This window comes from Bombyx mori, chromosome 17 (assembly GCF_030269925.1).
Source record: "Bombyx mori chromosome 17, ASM3026992v2".
NCBI lineage: Eukaryota > Metazoa > Arthropoda > Insecta > Lepidoptera > Bombycidae > Bombyx > Bombyx mori.
Window position 1 is genome coordinate 15,393,855 of NC_085123.1, and position 19,783 is coordinate 15,413,637.

The window sequence follows — 19,783 nt, forward strand, 5'->3', positions numbered from 1 at the left end:
GGTGGACGAGCTCACAGCCCACCTGGTGTTAAATGGTTACTGGAGCCCATAGACATCTACAACGTATACGCGCCACCCATCTTGACATATAAGTTCTAAGATCTCAGTATAGTTACAACGGCTGCCCCACCCTTCAAACCGAAACGCACACAACAGAAATAGACAGGGCGGTGGTACCTACCTGCGCGGACTCACAAGAGGTCCTACCACCAGTAATGTTCATTCAAATAGTCGGTATTTTCCGTAAAATTTAATTTTTTGCACAAATAAAAATAAAATGGCATAGACCCGTTCTTGTACCTAAAATAACATAATAATAATAACCTAAAATAACATTACAACTTGTACCTAAAATGTAACAGGAATTAGTTCTTGTGAAAAACACAGACAACAAAGATATCGAAAATACGAACGTTATTAGAGACAAATTTCGACGATATCCACAAGAATACGTGATTGTTGAAAACCAGGCTTAAGGTAGCGGTACATCTGAAGCCCCACTGGTGTTAGGCAATTACCGGAAACCAAAGGGCAATGCCGTCGCTTACCCTGATAAATAAATAAATAATAATTAAATATTTACTAACGATCACGCCACGTTAACTGGTCCCGTGATAAGTTCGTAAAGAACTTATGTTACAGGAACCAGATAATGGAAATAAATGTAAGATTTTTATTATACACATACATATATTTAATATACATCCATAACCCTGGAAAAAACATTTATATTTATCATACAAATATCTTCCCTTGGCGGGATTCGTACCCGCGACCCCCTTATGTAGTGACCATGTCACTTACCACTACACCAGACGGCCGTTAGATAAGATCAAAATCTTATTAGAAAAACGGCTATGCTAACACTACAACGGAAACGATTGTGAGATCGTAATAGGAATAGGTAGGATGGAGTTTTTTTTTTATTGCTTAGATGGTTGGATGAGCTCACGGCCCACCTGATGTTAAGTGGTTATCGGAACCCATAGACAGACATCTATAACGTAAATGCCGCCACCCACCTTGAGGTATGAGTTCTAAGGTCTCAGTATAGTTACAACGGCTGCCCCACCCTTCAAACCGAAACGCATTACTGTTTCACGGCAGAAATAGGCAGGGTGGTGGTACCTACCCGCGCGAACTCACAAGACGTCCGACCCCCAGTAAAGATACTGAACCGCGCGAGCAAGTTCATGTTGCAACATGTTTTCTCCTTCCATACTCCTCTATCATATTTTATACCATTTCTTCGCTCACTCCCCTCTTACACATATCGTCTTTCACGCAATCCATCCATTTCTTCTTAGATCTACATCTTCCTCTATATACTTTCACATTCATATTTAACACTCTCTTACCAACCTCATTTGCATTTCGTCTCATCACATGTCCGTACCATCCCAAACGGGCACTTCTCAGCTTCTCTGTCACAGGTGCCACTTTCAGACTTCCTCTAACATATTCATTCCGTATTCTATCAATTCTCGTTACTCCACACATCCATCGCAACATTCGCATATCTGCTGCATGCAATCGCCTTTTATACAGTAAATATATATATATATGTCGGGGAAAGGCTCTCCTCGTCGACATCGCCATTAGTGGCTGCGGGCTTAGTGGGCGTCATGGGGTTAAAGTGCGAGCACAAAACACAATGGATGCCGTTTTATCAGTAGTTTAATTCAGTTTATACAATATTTTGTTATTCCACGGTAATATTGTAGGAATACAACAGTTTAGACCGAGCAGCGAGTTCGGTGCACCAATCTCACTTTAACTATATCCAAATTATCCAACGATCCAACTCGATACGTTTTTATGCTCACAAAATACAAAATGCGTCACACCACAATACAAGCTTTCTCCAAAGTGAAGATGGCGCCTCGACCACGCTCAAGACAAGACGCTCTGCTCTGATTGGTCGCTGCCTACGTGATTTACAGTTATGGGACCTTTTATTACAGTTTATTTTTATGAAAGGTTTTAAAGTTATAGAAAAACGTAACAAACAAGATAAAATAAAATTAAGAATTATAAAAGTAATTACAACGTAAAACTAATAATAATAAACATTAAGCATGTAAACAAGAATCAACTCGACTCATTGCTTCCTCTGACACGGCCGTCCTGACATATCACACGTCCTCGTGTGATGTTGAAGGCCGTGCATCATCGCTATCTGCAAAAAAAGAAACTTTATTTTTGTACGTCTCGGCCACTCCTGACCCAGGACATTACAGGATCCTTACATTTGATCCTTTATGCAATAACTCCATTTCTGTTTCGTATTCCGATCTGAATCCTAATAGATTCCACGCTACATTCTAAATTAATTCCATAGTATCTAAGCAGCCACTTCGCCGTTAACAGACTAATAGCAATAAAATGGCCACCTCGCCATCCTATGGCCACCACGCCATCCTATGGCCACCACGCCATCCTAGGCCACCTCGCCATCCTATGGCCACCTCGCCATCCTATGGCCACCTCGCCATCCTATGGCCACCTCGCCATCCTATGGCCACCTCGCCATCCTATGGCCACCTCGCCATCCTATGGCCACCTCGCCATCCTATGGCCACCTCGCCATCCTATGGCCACCTCGCCATCCTATGGCCACCTCGCCATCCTATGGCCACCTCGCCATCCTATGGCCACCTCGCCATCCTATGGCCACCTCGCCATCCTATGGCCACCTCGCCATCCTATGGCCACCACACCATCCTATGGCCACCTCGCCATCCTATGGCCACCACGCCATCCTATGGCCACCACGCCATCCTATGGCCACCACGCCATCCTATGGCCACCACGCCATCCTATGGCCACCACGCCATCCTATGGCCACCACGCCATCCTATGGCCACCACGCCATCCTATCCAAATTTGTGAGTTACATGTTACACAATGTAGCAATTAAATAGCGTGCTGTAATGTACCGACAAGCTTACGAGAGACGCTCTCTCTTTAATTAAGAAACAGTCAGCACCAGAATCAAAACAAAATGAGAACTGCTCACCAAATTGTGTAATTATCCTGGTGACAGGCTTCATACCACACACGTTCACTCGCTTCACGACGCTGGGTGCGACGGTGGGCTGTGCACTATTACTTGCAACTGACCATGTTTTTGAGCACCGCGATGCCACATGACCTTCAACACCACACTTATAGCAAGTCACAGGGGCACGCTTACCCTCAGCTGTGTCAGGGTGTTCGAAGATCGGAGTTGTTTGCTGTTTTTCATGCGATCGACTGAAACATTCATTAGATTTATGGCCAAGCTTTCCACAAGCGTAACATTTTGTGGAACCAGAACTTAATTTAGGAAGTTTGTTATCGTGCGTATTGCTTGCAACGGCTTTTGTAATCTCTTGGTAGCTCCGTTTGCGATAAGAAAAAGCCATTAGTTCGCGTTGCATTTTACAGCGGGTTGTTATTTCTTCCGCAAAAATATTGCGTTGTAACCGTGGCTCAATTTGTCCCATGTGTGCAAGTATTAAAGACACCACCATTTCTTCCTTTTCTAAATTACTCCATCGTGACATGAGTAAGGTAAATAAACGGCTTGCATATGCAGCAAGACATTCACCTTCTTGTGGTTTACCACTAAGCATCTTCAATAACGTCGCTGCACATGTTTCTAACGTAACAAATCGAGAAATAAAAATTTCCTTAAATTCTACCCATTTCATATTAGGAAAAACTATTTGAGAAAACCATGTTGCAGCCGACCCTTTCATAGCCTTACTAAGAATGAGAATTAATTTACTTCCCTGTATCTCACGATCCGATAAGCAAATGTCCGCCGTGGCCAGCCAGGCCCGGGCGTCAGTGTTTGCATCATCCGGTTGAAACTTAGGCAGCGTGATGTTTTTATCCTCAAGATTCGGTGGTTTAGTCAAAGCCTCCACGAGTAGCTTCATGCTGGTTTGTTGTGCTTCAAATAAGGCACGCCACCCATCATTTGCCGTCGTCTGTTCGTTCACATTTTGTGCCTGCACCGATCCCACTTCTGATGTCGGGGAAAGGCTCTCCTCGTCGACATCGCCATTAGTGGCTGCGGGCTTAGTGGGCGTCATGGGGTTAAAGTGCGAGCACAAAACACAATGGATGCCGTTTTATCAGTACGGCTGTCCAATTTCAAAACCTAGTATCTGACAAATTTAAAAAAAAGTGTGTTTTTGCATTTTTCGACCTTGTAGACCATTCTCCACATATTAGGATAGCAAAAACCCCCAAAAATTTGTAAAAAACGAAGTTACACAAAGTCGGAAACCTAGTATCTACAGTAAAGGTTTTCAAAATGCAAATATTACAAGATTAGAACATAGTATATAACATCAACCATTTTAAAAACCTAATAAGTGCTTGTAGTTACTTGGATTTAAAATGGTTCATGCAGATACTAAGTCAATGAAATGGTTGAAATAAACGTCAAAACTCCCGCGAAACTTTAGTAAGTGAGAAAATCGTTGCACGTCGTTCGTGTTTTTGTCTATAAAATGAGTAAAAATCAGTTTTATAGGTCGAAATTGATCTTGAGTGCTTTAAAAGAACAACATGGTGAAATGTAAGTACGCTTCAGTGTGTTTTATTATTGTCAAGGTTTTTTGTTTTCCAAAATTGCAACCTACTACGACACATAAAGTAAATGAAGGTGCAAATATTCCAGAGGATGTTAAAACTGCATACGAGGATCACAAAGCTAAAGCAAGTAAAGCAATACAAAAGTATCAAGAAGATGCCTCCCTACAAAATACTTCCTCTGTGAGATACTATTCGATGGATTTACAAAAAGTTATGTTGTTACCCGACATGCCTAAAGTCAAAGAATCGTTTTTCTTGAGTAGAATGATAACTTTCAACTTGACATTTGCACCAATCAGAAAGAAAACTAATGTCAATAATATTTGTATTCTATGGCATGAAGCCTATTCTGGACGAGATGCTCATGACATTGTTAATGCAATTGCAGCAATGATCGGAAAAGAAAGAGATTTTAATCATTTGATATTGTGGTGTGATAATTGCACAGCTCAAAATAAAAATTGGATCCTCTTTACATCACTTGTTACTATAATAATCTCTGGGTTTTTCAATTTAAAAAGTTTGACTTTGTAATACCTACCTAACTAAAGATCACACACGTATGTCAGCTGATGGAGTTCATGGCAATATGAAGAGGCAGATTAAAAACAAAAGATGCTGTGTACGATTTTGAAGACTATAAGAATGTAATTTTGGGTTGCAGATTGCATATTGAAGTTATCGAATTCCAAAAATCGTATGAGTGGGTAAAAAAGAAACGCATACCGCGACGCAATGATGACCTTGTTCCCATTAATAATTTTTGGCTTAGTTCTTTGGTTGAAGTAATATTTGTAAATGGGTGCCGTAATATGTTTTATAGGAATGATTTTGAATCTCCGTATTCCGAGTTGGATTTTCTTGAACATGCCAACCTTAAAAAATATTCCAAGAGGCATTAACGAAAGTAAAAAGGAAGGCCTAGTAACAACTTTATTTAGCTTAAAGAAGTTTTGGCAAAGTGTACCGATTAATAATAATCCAGTTAATTTAGTTTCTAGTGGACAATTATTTTTATTTGACTGTTTTCAAATATTTTGAGTGATTATTTTTTGATTTTTTACTGTGAACAAATAGTGTTTGGTTTCCGATTATGTGTTTTTTTTTCTTTTTCATTAAAACTGCTTATTTCTGCCCATATTTATGTTGTTTTATTCTGTTTTTTCTTACTATGTTTATAAAATTGCATTTAGTTCCTACTCAGTAAATTCAGACCTAAATGAAAACAAAGCAAGTGATCTTACTAAGTCTATTAATTTGCGTTTATCCCCACTCATTATATTTTAGAACTAGATGAAAACAAAGCAAGTGATCTTACTAGGTTTTGAAATTGTCACACTCAAAAAGTTTGATCTAAGAAAACAATCTTTTTATTAGTAACTGCTCCTCTACGTACATCTTTTGTGATAGACGCATGAAATCTACTTTTTTATAAAGCCTGTTATGTACCTCAAATTTTGCAATCACTCTCAAGAAGGTACGACTAATATTATTGAAACGGCACGCTGTCAAAGATATGAAATTGTTTTTCGGCTCTCCTGTAAAATTTAGTTTTATGCAGATACTAGGTTTTGATATTTCACAGCCGAGTAGTTTAATTCAGTTTATACAATATTTTGTTATTCCACGGTAATATTGTAGGAATACAACAGTTTAGACCGAGCAGCGAGTTCGGTGCACCAATCTCACTTTAACTATATCCAAATTATCCAACGATCCAACTCGATACGTTTTTATGCTCACAAAATACAAAATGCGTCACACCACAATACAAGCTTTCTCCAAAGTGAAGATGGCGCCTCGACCACGCTCAAGACAAGACGCTCTGCTCTGATTGGTCGCTGCCTACGTGATTTACAGTTATGGGACCTTTTATTACAGTTTATTTTTATGAAAGGTTTTAAAGTTATAGAAAAACGTAACAAACAAGATAAAATAAAATTAAGAATTATAAAAGTAATTACAACGTAAAACTAATAATAATAAACATTAAGCATGTAAACAAGAATCAACTCGACTCATTGCTTCCTCTGACATATATATATATATACAGAAAATTACACAAAATATTATAATCTAAAAAAAATATGATAATATTGAACACATGAACTAAACTAGACACATGTCTCAGTCTTGAATTCTTAGTCTACAAAAGTAGGCAAGCCATAAGTCCAAGCACATTACCTTCAAATATTTTCAATTATATTACACGTCACACAATTTATATGCTTTATATGTAATAGATAAGACACAATCAGGGCTGTGTTTTTTTGTTTTCAATTTAATAGAGTAATCAAAGTTTTCAAAGATTGAGTAATATGATCGCTTTGAATGAGAAGCATCGATTGCCTTCAAAGGTATTGAATTTTTTTTAAACAATTTAAAAATATTTTACGTAAGCTAGATTTTCTGTCGCAATCAAGTCGCGTCATAGTACTACAATTTAAAGTTACGGAACATGTTCTTATGATCGGTATTAAATAATTCACATAGTTTGACAGCCACTGACTAAACCAATTTCCATATATCTCAATACCAATAATAGTTATAGTTATATCTGTATGCAAATAAAATATATACAGTCAAAACCGTTTACTGCGACATCGTTTAATACGACATATCGGTTATAATAACCAAGAACAAAGGTCCCGGCTGAATGCCATATAACCGCCTTATTAAAAATATTGCTTTCTACGACATTGCTTATAACGACATACCTCATAAAACGACCACATTTAACTAATATTTCGGAGAATTAGATCTGTTAGAACGACCGACTAAGCTGTATTGTAAACAATTTGAATAGGTATCCACATTTGTCTTCAATGGCTATTAAAATCAGGAAAGAAAACAATAGGATTTAGTTTAGTGTAGGGTCTTTTCTAATTCTTAGAAACAAAACACGTGCATGCGGTAGTCAAAGCCCGCTTCTTCATATCTCTTCAGTTAGTTTGTTACTTATCTATACACAAGACGCACCAAAGCTTTGTGGAGTTATTCGTGAAACTTTCAAAATGTCGCAAAGAAAAAGAAAACAAATTAATATTGAAGAAAAATCGCGTATTATGTAAATATATTTTTCCAATAATTCCCTATCGATTTGTTTGTACTTGCACGATACACATTAAACATCACCGGTTGTTACGACTATCGGTTTTTACGACTTAATATGAGCAGTCCCTTCGATGTCGTTATAACAGATTTTGACTGTATTACTAATTGTACATTTTATACTATATATAATATATAGTATTAAATGTTACAATTAGTTAGCGAGTTCGAATTTATATATTTGCCATTGCTATGCACCTTGATCATTCTTGATCATGAAAACAGTAAAATAATGAAATCACTCAAATTTGTAAAATGTAAAAGTCGACACGATATTAAAGTTTAAAGTATCCTAAATCATATTTAATCAGATACTAAAGCCAATTTTGAAACGAAAAAAAAAAAAAAGAATTGCCTTTAAAAATACAGTTATATTTTTTTATTAATACAAGGTTATAATAAATTACAATAGTATTTTTAAGGACTATTCTAATTTGTTTTTTTTTTCAGTAAGTTCATGTTCAAATATTTATATGAGAAAAAAGTCAAATATCATGAAAATTCTTTTAATCATCAAAATATAAATAAGCATAAAATAGGTTCTCTCTTAAAACCGACTCACCTACGAAAAGTCCAAAAACGAGGAGCACAGTCATCTTGTACAAAATAAGACATCTAAATTATAACGCACATAACTTATTTCTTTCACGTATCATTTCACATTCACAGAAAGCACGGTACGCGAAAGCTCAGGACGCGAGCCGAGCGTGTGACGTCCGCGCTCCACCGCGGTATGACGCCAACTGCGTTCCTCTCTCTCGGAGTCTCGGACCCCTATTACCCACCCCGAGACTCCCTTATCGCGATTCCGTAATTAGATAAATGTCATTGCTGCCTTTGTTTTTTTTTCGGCTGATTTGGTAATAGAGCGCTTTCTGTACCTCGTTTGCGTATCAATGGGGAGACAGCGACGTATCGTTTCGTTGTATCCATTCTTTGGATGTATTAAGGTAAATAAATAAGTAATATAAGTATAAGACTTTTTCTATTTGGTTTACTACGAATTGTAAGTTGAAATAAACATGGCGTTGCTGTGAAAACAAAGATTTTATAATATTATTTTAACTAGCTGACCCGGCAGACTTCGTAGTGCCTCAATCGATAAATAAAAGACCTAAGCTTTTGTATAAAATAAACTTAAAACATACAAAAGGAATCCGTCAGACATACGAAGATAACAGAAAATAACATTATTTTGAGGGGACACATCAAAGGAAGAAGAAATTGTTATTTTTATTTAATTCCGATCATTTTCATTCATTTATGTACCTTTTAAACCTTTTCTGGACTTCCACTAATAATTCAAGACCAAAATTAGCCAAATCGGTCCAGCCATTCTCGAGTTTTAGCGAGACTAACGAACAGCAATTCATTTTTATATATAGAGATAACTTAAAACATACACAAGAGTAACAAACAGTACCACCACATTGCAAATCTATAATAGGTATCTCACCTGAAAACAAAGAAACGACATTCGAAGTCCACCACTCCGAATTCCTTTTAATAACTATCCAATTTAATTTATGAACAACATGGCAGATGTCATCCCTTCACAATGTATGTGATGTCACCATTATCGACAGCGCCATCTATATGATTACATAGGAGCTGTAGAGCGCTGTACAAATTTACTATAAAGGAAAATAGTTTATTTACATAAGTGTTATTATTTCTCAGCATAGCACGGTGTTATTGGTCCCACGAATATCATTATGACTGTACCTTTTTTCTGTGGTTTTGAGATTGTTATTCGCCATAAAATGAGCAGTAGAGCTGTATGAGTATTATACGTAACAGCATATTACGATCGTATGTGATTAAAGGCGAATTTACATTACGAAATTAGTGGCATGAAATTAATTTCGTGACATTAGTTTTACCAACAGTTTCACGTGCAATTTAATACTTTCGTAATGCATGCATTCATTTCATGCATGCAAATTAGTTTCGTGTCGACAGCTAACGTTATGTGAAGAGGAGTAAGATCTTTTTTATTTTTTTTTATTGTCTTTGTAGGCAGACGGGCATACGGGCAGAGATCTTCACTGTGTTCTATTAAAAAAAAAGAAATCAAATGAGTAGTGTATAACTCACATTTAAAACTTAATATTTGCAGTAACTTTACTTGCGATGATTTTATTTGGAATTTCATTTTTCACAAAAAAAAAGGTCAGAATCATAATCAAAGGCTCTAATCTCAATTATATGAGATTTTTTTTATTGTTTTAAAGGAAACAAAGGATACTTGCTACGCATACTAATCCGAATTACACGGCGCCATTCCCGCTTATTGTTTCAACGTGAGAACTCCACAGACAGACAGCCGGAAATTAACTAGGAGCTAATTTCATGTTTACACGAGGGGAGTGGTTTTTAATAAGAATTATCAGGACGAAGTCGAAGATGATTTAGAAAAAGCGGCTGATATCCTGTGGAAGCGTGTTGATAGCGCCGTCTATGTGGGTATCAGATAGTCTGCAGACTGACCGACTTGGCGATTGAGACAGCGATAGCTACCAATTCCATGGAGTAACGCGGCAAGAACGCATGTCGCGTTCAGCGCAAAAGCCGTCACTTTGCCCCCAGCTCACCTTAGGTAAGTTCTGTCTCAGCGAAGGTTCTGACGTAGTTTATTGAGGTGCTTTAATCAGTTCATTTTTCCAATTATACCCAAAAAAATTGTGATCTCAATAATTTGATTAACATTAATTAACATTAATTTAACATTAGATAACAATGAAAATATTGGTATTTAGTAAGATGTAGCAGCCACTGTTATAACTTAGAAGAAACCTAACAAAAACCTGAATAGCGTAGATGACATTTACAAAATAATACATGTAAATGTATACATATAAACTCTCAGAAGTTCGACAACGACATCTGGTCTACGGTGCAAAGCAACTTGCCCGGTGAATAATTTTCTCTTTGTCTTTTCCCTATTAAACTATTGTACCTCTCTTTTTCTCCACCTTATCCCACTAGGTGGGGTCGGTACAGCTAATTTTTCTCTTCCAGTCTCTTCTATCAGCAGTCATCTCAACACTGGCTCCTCTCTCTCTCTCTCATATCATCAATCCATGTCTTCTTCGGTCGACCTCTTCTCCCTCTACCTTGCACTACCATTTTCATACATCTCCTCGTCACATGTTCTCTCTACGCATCGCACGTCCATACCACGCTAACTGTCCACTCTTTAATTTGTTAATTACCGGGGCTACTTTCACACTTCCTCTATATATTTCTCTTCCTCTATACCTAAAATTATTGTATCTTTTCCCTTTTATAGTTGAGTAAGTATAGATTTAGATTTTTATGTGTAATTTATTTGATCATAATTAGAAATGTTCGTAACACAGTATAATAGTTAGGCGACCAATTTTACCAGCTTTGATACTCAACTAAACCTGTGTGAATAGCCCGTTAGCAAGTATTCAAACATAATACCAAGATTTACTGATAGAGTGATATGATGTTGCTATTCCACAGTGAAACCTTGATGGAGCTTAAATAACATTTCTGACTTGTTATTCATTAAGAAGCCTTCTATGTATAAAATAGTATTTTTACTGACAGCGCAGGTAGTAAGTATACTTTAATTGGTGGTAGGACGGAGCGGTACCACCACCCTGCCTATAAAGCAGTGCCTTCCGGTTCCGAATTGCGCTAACGACATTGATAAAATTATCTTACGTTTCGAACAACACTAATCGGACATATTGTAACATTATTTAACATTTATATTTATTTATCTTTTACTTTTATTTTCATTGTTCCTTTGCTTTTTAAGCTATTGCATAGATTTTATCGCGGGCCTTGAGCGCGGCTTGAGAGCGGAATCATGAAATTCCGTAACGAAAAAAACCTTCCACCCCTCACTACGCCTACTATGTAGCTCGCGTTCAACACATTCACACGCTGCGCTTGTGTAGTGTTTAAAGTGAGAAGTATTAACTCTTAACACCGATTTATGTACTATCAAAATATGTGACATAATTTCGTGGGTAACACAACGATAGCGCGATTCAGCTTTTCGTCAAGCGCCATCTATCGGCGACAAACCAAATTGTAAAAAAGAATATTATATCACATTACAATGCATTGGGCGTGCTATTTTCTATTGCTTAGTCGAAGAATTTTATTACTACTCCTACTACTCATTCAGTCATTGGAGTGGCATTAAAAATAAACTAGCTAAACCGTTGATTCTGGGCGAATGAGAGTTAGAACTAGCATCCAAAGGCGTGCCTCTATCCCATGTAGCGCCCTCTAGTGAGTGCGCGATCAAAATGGAATACTCACAATGTAGCAGATTCATTGAAAGTTAGCCCACGGAGTTTCTCGCCAGATCTTATTTTATTGTTGTTTTAATATTAAATTATTATTGTCGATTTATAATTGCATAAGTTGATAAAAAATGCTATGCAATAGCTTTTCCGCGGCAATCTCCGAGTGCCACACGTCTTTTTTTTGCTTCTCTAATTTTTTACTAATTTTTATAAGTGAGGGAGGATTTTTAATTAATTGGCTTTCTGCTCTGTTTCTTTTTTTTATAGCTTAGATGGGTGGACGAGCTCACAGCCCGCCTGATGTTAAGTGGTTACTGGAGCCCATGGACATCTACAATGTAAATACGCAGCCCACCTTAAGATATAAGTTCTAAGATCTCAGTATAGTTACAACGGCTGCCCCACCCTTCAAACCGAAATGCATCACTGCTTCACGGCAGAAATAGGCAGGGCGGTGGTACCTACCCGCGCGGACTCACGAGCGGTCCTACCACCAGTAAAACCCACTTCTTATTCTAATAAATTAATCTAAGCTATCGATATTGTTCAAATAAATAAATAAATAAATAATTTATAAGGTAATTTTAACATTTTAATAAAAATACTGAGACACGAATAAAATTATATAATTTTATCATTTTAGTGTTTAAAGATATAAATTTTATTGTAAATATTTACAATAATAAAATATAAAATATAGAACCAAAAACGGATGGAATAAAAAAACGGCCAAAAGAAGAAATAGAAAACCCTGCCTGAGGCATGTTGCAAATAGTTGCAATGGATATATGAGGCCGTCAGCGCAAAAGTGGCCTAAGCTTACCATATAGCATGGAGGCAAGTAAGTTTGAATTTTCATGAATTTGAATTTGAGTAGGAAAAAATACAATACGCGAAAAAATAATGTTTTCAAAGCTATTTGTTATCTATGGGTGAAACTATTGATAGGCCGGTTTTGCATCAACATTAACTTTAATTTAAATAAATTCCAATATACGTCATATAAGCTTGAATATAAATAATTGTGGGTTAGGCCACTTTTACGGTGATGGCCTATTATTGGAGATATAAACTCGAGGAGGGTTGACGGGAGGCAGGACGGTCGTAAAACTAATGCCAAATCCCTATGTTAAATGAAGGCAAGCCATTTTTTTTTTAATTGCTTATATGAGTGGACGAGCTCACAGCCCACCTGGTGTTAAGTGGTTACTGGAGCCCATAGACATTTACAACGTAAATGCGCCACCCACCTTGAGATATAAGTTCTAAGGTCTCAGTATAGTTACAACGGCTGCCCCACCCTTCAAACCGAAACGCATTACTGCTTCTCGGCAGAAATAGGCAGGGTGGTGGTACCTACCCGCGCGGTTACACAAGAGGTCCTATCACCAGTAATGACGCAAATTATAATTTTGCGGGTTTGATTTTTATTACATGATACTATTCCTTCACCGTGGAAGTCAATCGTGAACATTAAATTTGTTGAGTACGTATTTCATTAGAAAAATTGGTACCCGCCAGCGGGATTCGAACACTGCTGCATCGCTCGATACGAATGCACCGGACGTCTTATCCTTTAGGCCACGACGACTTCTTAAGCGAATTCGACTTCGACGAAGACATGCTGTACCAACCCCACATAGTGGCAAAAATAAAAAAAAGATTGTAACATCATTAAAAATCACGTGACGCATGGTTCAATGGATCTGAGGGAACACGGGAGACCACTTCCTTCACGTTGTATTGACGATTCCTGAAATCTATACTAAAATATTAATGCTGAATTCAGTGAATTAATAACGGCTTTCGTTTAGGCTAAAAGCTTTATCTAGGTTAGACTACGGAATTGGTTTTTTAACGTTATGTTCAATACACAGATAACCCGCATAAAAGCCCTCGCAACTGCTCATAGTGTATCACGGATTTTAGTTCTAGAAAAATTTTTTTTTAAATTGATTCCTTGTTAGTCGCATTAGCTTTAGCAACTGTCTCACTCTTACAATGAAACAAAATGGATATATTTTAGGGTTAAGGGGAAATCACTGGAATATCCCGTCTTAGCATTGGGGATGCTAAGTGGCGCATGTTGAAGTTAAATCGACTGTAATCCCCTGTCGGTCAACAATTCACGTCAGAACGTTACCTCCTCGCAAGCCTACACCCACGAGACTTTGGACTGCCTGTCGATGGTGCAACGACCATTCGGCCTCTTGATCAACGGGCCATCTAAATCCCGCTTGGAAGACACCGCAATATCGACGAGATACCTCACTAGTTCAGTTCCAGTAAGGTTTGGAAGTCTTTCATCACAGGGTTTTTTAAAGACACGTACAGCCGTATAGACGTCGTATTGTTCAATCCCTCTTGCCGACATCCGAAAGAGATATAAAATACTTACGGAGCCAGGTTTGATATGAGATCTTTATGTCGCCCTCATTTTATAGTGACGGGTTAGTAATTACTGAAGTTGAATTTAGGGATATTGACCTAATCGTCTGTTTCTTCATCTTCTTCGTCGCTTCCTCATTACTGAAGGTCGTGACCACCTTGGTCTAGTTTTTGCACCAGCTTCCTCCAATGTTGCCTGCATTCGGCCTGTTTAATGGCGCCCGGGACGCTGGTGTTTGTGGCCTCCTTGACAATGTCCGTCCACCTAGTTGGCATTCTTCCTCGACTTCTCTTTCTTTCCACGTGACCTACAACTATTAGTTTATATCGTCTATTTAGGCCTCTAAAACCCGTTGAACTAAGTCAACGAAGTGAGCGCAAAAGGTTGAACCACTTTACAGATAGAGGCCGAAGTAGCTCAATTGCATCCCGCTCTCAATGCTGACGCGGTCAAGCATAGGATGGCACTCTCCGACATCCTGAATACGTAACGCTCACGATTCTCCGGTTGGGTGTTTACCAGGACACATATCTAAACACAACATGAACGCTAAGGCGATACCTACTAATACTACATTAGGTTAATCATCACAGTTATCGATACACACTTTGATCTTGAATTCAGGTCAACAATAAAATCAAACAAACTAAAATTTTAACAGGCCGTTGCTAACAAAAAAAAAAAAAACTTGCACCGATATTTCCAGTATTCCAACGAAGCGATTGCCAAAAAGAGAATAAAAAAAAAAACTGACAACGGAATTACGAATACGAACCACGTTTTTGACATTCGGATAAATGAAAACTGTATGCGAACAAGCTTGGGTTTAGATAAATGATTCAATCTTGTTTGTTTTGGAATATTCGGGAGTCGTTGACGCGATTAATAACACTGTCAATGACTTGCTTAAATTCGTGCAGGGCTCCTTTAGATGAAAAATACTAAGGTAAAAAATGAATGACCATTATCATACAATAATTGAAACTCTCTAAAGTAATATTTTGAAAACAATTATTGGCGATAAAGGTCTGTGTTTTTTTTTTCATATTTACATTTCTTTCAAGAAAATTGTGTGAGATTTTGTAATTTCCCTGAAAATAAATTACTGTGCTTTTGTTTCTCCCAGCTTCGATGTTCACCGATTCATTACAAAAATGATTTAGTTTCTAACAAAAACCCGATGTTACAGCCGTCCAAAAAAAATTTTTTTCCAATATATTTTAATCTGTATACGTAATTATATCCTTTTTTCAGATATCAAAGGTAAAATCCACTTTACTTAGCACTAATTCTTACCTAAAAACTTTAAAATCTTACATTAAAACGATATTAAAACTAATTGAAATTCTACTAGTAAACTATATATTGCATACATTTATTAATTGTATTATTAACTATTTACTAAGCCTTGTGTCTTTATTAAACAACACATCTATAAATTAAACTAAACAATTACTTTGATTTTGTTATACTGATTAACTGTAGAGTAATTAGTTTCACTCTCACTACACATCTCATCTGCACTAATATTCACAGAAGTTTTATCTTTGTAAATAAGCAGTTAATTTTTAACATAACTTTGATATAAGTATGACAGGGATAAATCAATTTAGTTCTAATTATTTAGAATTTTTAAGCCTCTATTGGCTTAATAAAACATTTTTGCTTTCAGATTTGTTTTAATTTGGGAAATTCCTTTAGTGTAACTAATTTACTAACTCAACGAATTTTGTAGCAGATCTTTTTGGCGTATTTGAAATATTTTCTTGGGTATTTGCTTGTTTTAAATAATTTCAATGAACAAAAGTAACTGAAACAAATGTTTGCTTTCTTGATGTAAAAATGAAACATTATAGCGTGTCTCAATATTAAGAAGACACTTTACTGAAATAACAAATATAACATTATGTAAAACATAATCCTTTTACCAATCTATAGGATATTATTATTTGATTTTTCCTTCTCTCTTGTTGCTGTAACGGAATAAAGGATCATATCTTTTTTTATTAAGTGTTAGTGCATGAGATGGTAACAAGAGATGGCTACATTTTATCTAAAACACACACTAACTTACTTGTACCTTATCAAGGCGCTAAGTATCAAAACTTTCCCGCTGTGGCCAGTAACTATTGATTTTCTTGTCGAACTGCAATTAAAAATCATCATTATGTTGTTGAAAAGAAGACCTGTTCTTAAAAAACAAAGATTTGTGGTGTCGTGGGACACCAGATAGGAACGAAGTTCCTTATTATAAAAATATTAATTTTAAGTTCTATTCGAGTTATAAAGAAAAGAAAAACTGGAGGCTTCGCAACAACCCACGGTCATTCGGTAACGTGCGAACTTATTGTGGTACACTTCATTCATGGTTGTTTGCATAAGAGTTAGTGTATTGCGGAAACGAACGCTCTGGTGGTCAATGAATGATAAAAAAATATGTTATTTTTTGTACGTTATTACAAAGTTAAGTCGTACACTGTGTACATTACTAATCTTACGTTACGGACGTTTTTCCCGGTTAGGGTACCCCTCCACAACGTCCCATAAGGAACTTCGTTCCAAAAAAAATTCATATTAATCTTCAAACTGAGCCTTTTCGTTTTATTGCTTGCATAGTAAATAAACCATAAATTTTCTGTCTTTCCAGCGCTCCTCAGTGGCCACAAGGCTCCATCTGTAAGACGCTGTCTCAGAAAAAATAGCGCAATTCTTTCCAATTTCACTTTGCTTCATTGTCCAGTTAATTCTGTCCGTGATTGATAACAGAGTCGGTGTCGGGGAGACGTCGTGCTATCTGTTCTTGTCCACAGCGACAGCCTTGAAATGACCGCTTATAGGGCCGCATTCAGGTCCAAGCCGATAGGTTTAGGGGCCCCTTTTCCTTTTTTTTTGATACGCTTTTATTAGCTTCAGACGTAGGTATGTATGTTTGTAACGGAATCATTGAACATGATTTTAACCCCCTTCAAAACGTCGGATTAGCTCAAAATTTGGTATAATTATTAAGGATCGATGACGATTCAATATTAAAATAAAAATTGAAAAAAATTATTGTTTGAAAAAATTGAAATTAAACTCAAATGCATAACGTTTGGTCGTTAGTGTTAGACACTGCAGAGCCGGCAACCATTTCCAAGCCTCGTTATTTTTCTTATTTTTGTTTTTATTTTGTACCTAATTTACGTTAATAATAATAATCTATATAATAATTTATTATTATCATTATTATTACAAAACATTGCGGAGAGCGTCTACATTACTGTGAATTAGCTAAAGCGCTTTGTCCTGGGGTCACGTGCTTATTTCCGACACTGTCAGCTCTTGTTTGTCAGGGTCTCGTTTTATTCATTCTTGAAATTCGGGGCCACTCCACCGCGTATACGATTACAAAGTGGGTGTTACAAAACACGATAAAATATGTATAAATATATTACAATGAAATTAATATAAATAGGTCAATTTTGACATAATCCTCTCACATCCAAATCCGTCTGGAATGAGGGCCACAATGACCCAGGTCCTTTGTGAGACAACAAGCCTTCCTTGTTAATTTCCTTGATTTATGTCTGGTGTTGCTTTATCAAAAATTGTGTCCGTAACTTTGTTTAGTGAAAATCCAAAATGTATGTGGAGTTCATTTTATTAAAATTCAATTTCACATGTCTTCCATCTGGCATGAGATGCTTTTTTTGAACTAAGCCTTTACTTTCTAGATAACAAAAAAATGCATTTCATTTATAAAATATGTATTTATTAGGTTTGTGTTCAGATTTTCTTAGAAATTTACGAGTCAGACTTGCATTTTTCGTATTATTTTCCAGTTATTCAGCTAATACCTAATATACTATACTTGCACATAAGCGTACTTGCCGTAAAGTATAGCGCCAGTCTGTACGGGTCAGTAACACCATTCTCCCGCTACCTTCTTTGAGTTTTGTATCGGGCCTAAATCGATTGTCAAGCGATCCAAATAATATGAAAATTTATCTAAGTGCGTGATTATCTTCGGCCATCGAAACTCAGATGTCCCCTGCGCCCTCTTAGGCTCGAGAACAACATAGGAGGTTTGTCCCCAGAACAAAAAAAAAGAAGACCCCATTATTCTGACATGATGTGTTCTTTTTTTTTACTTATTGCTTAGATGGACGGATGAGCCCACAGCCCACCTGGTGTTAAGTGGTTACTGGAGCCCATAGACATCTATAACGTAAGTGCGCCACCCAACTCGAGATATAAATTCTAAGGTCTCAGTATAGTTACAACGGCTACCCTACCCTTCGAAGCGAAACGTATTACTGCTTCACGGCGGAAATAGGCGGGGTGGTGGTACCTACCCGTGCGGACTCACAAGTGGTCCTACCACCAGTACATAAGTAGTAGTACTTACATACAGTAAGTAGAGTGTAAGATTTTTTTTTTGTTAATTTGGCTTTTCCTGGGTTTTAAAAGTGTAATACTAACCGGTGGCTAATTAACCGGCTAGCTAGCATCTTTAAATGGGCATAAATGTGAGAAAATTAATCTACGGACGAATTTCAATGAGATTTTATTTCATCTCATCTTATTTCATATCATGTTTCAAATACCACCAAAATTAATGCGATGTCATTCAGGCTATGGTGCCCTTAAACTTCAATTACTGCCAAGCACTGCAATGGCTGCGAAGCCGCCTGCTCGTCTAATTATATCATTACAACACTCAATCATAAACAAAAATTTACTTACGCATCCAAAATTTATATGTAAACTCGCTAATGTTTTAACGCACTTACTGCGCGCCCCGCCATGTTTGTCTAGCTGATTAACTAATTACCCACGTCTCTGCTCGCGTTTTCATCACCGAATATCTTTTGGAAAGGAAAATGTAAAACGCTAACATAATTATTAGGTTGTTTTTTTTTTAAGTAATTTCGTTATATCTTTTAGATTTAATTTTCAACATTCATTAATGTTCTCTTTCATCACTATTGATTATTTATTAGGGAGCTTAGCTTTTCTAGTGTTGGTTATTCAGTAGGAACTCTGGAATTAGCTCCCCGCCATATCGCTATGATATAAATGAAGTTTATAGATCTATCTTACAAAGGACATTTAGCTATTACGATATTCGTAAAAAATTCGAGACACAATTAGCCAAGTTCTCAAACGAAATATTTTTGCCTGGAGCACAGATATAAAGTAGAACACCGAGTTAGAACATAAAAAGTTAGAACACAAAGTGACATACGTGCATATAATCCAAAAATATTACAAATTAAAAATAAAACTTTGAAAAACTCTTTGTCACTTTGTATTCTGTACCAATAATAATAGCTAGGGCTATTGCAATTAAATTCTAAGCCGATTTTTAATTCTTAACAGTTTCACAAATAAAATTAATAGTAATTTATCGACTATATCC

The 19,783-nt window shown here is 36.7% G+C and overlaps 2 protein-coding genes across 4 annotated transcripts in view; both read right to left on the bottom strand.

Moving 5' to 3' along the window:
* Positions 1-8,695, bottom strand: part of LOC105841696 (uncharacterized) — a 39,648-nt gene extending 30,953 nt beyond the window's left edge. The window contains exon 1 of the mRNA XM_012690798.4: positions 8,264-8,695. Coding sequence (XP_012546252.2) covers positions 8,264-8,297 — 34 coding nt within the window. The 5' untranslated portion in view covers positions 8,298-8,695. The remainder of the gene's footprint in view (positions 1-8,263) is intronic.
* On the bottom strand, positions 1,660-4,382 carry LOC119629772 (uncharacterized). Of its 3 annotated transcripts, none has more exons than XR_009975295.1 (2): positions 2,507-4,382; positions 1,660-2,393 (listed from the first exon to the last, which is right to left on the bottom strand). XR_009975295.1 is itself a non-coding variant. In XM_038016891.2 (2 exons), the coding sequence occupies exons 1-2, from the start codon at positions 4,080-4,082 to the stop codon at positions 2,136-2,138; spliced, it is 1,107 nt and encodes a 368-aa protein (XP_037872819.1). In that variant the 5' UTR covers positions 4,083-4,377; the 3' UTR covers positions 1,660-2,135. The 3 variants fall into 3 exon arrangements, 1 of the variants encoding a protein (XP_037872819.1); XR_009975296.1 differs by having other exon boundaries at positions 2,450-3,010; XM_038016891.2 differs by having other exon boundaries at positions 1,660-2,179; positions 3,020-4,377.
* Positions 8,696-19,783: the final 11,088 nt, after the last annotated feature.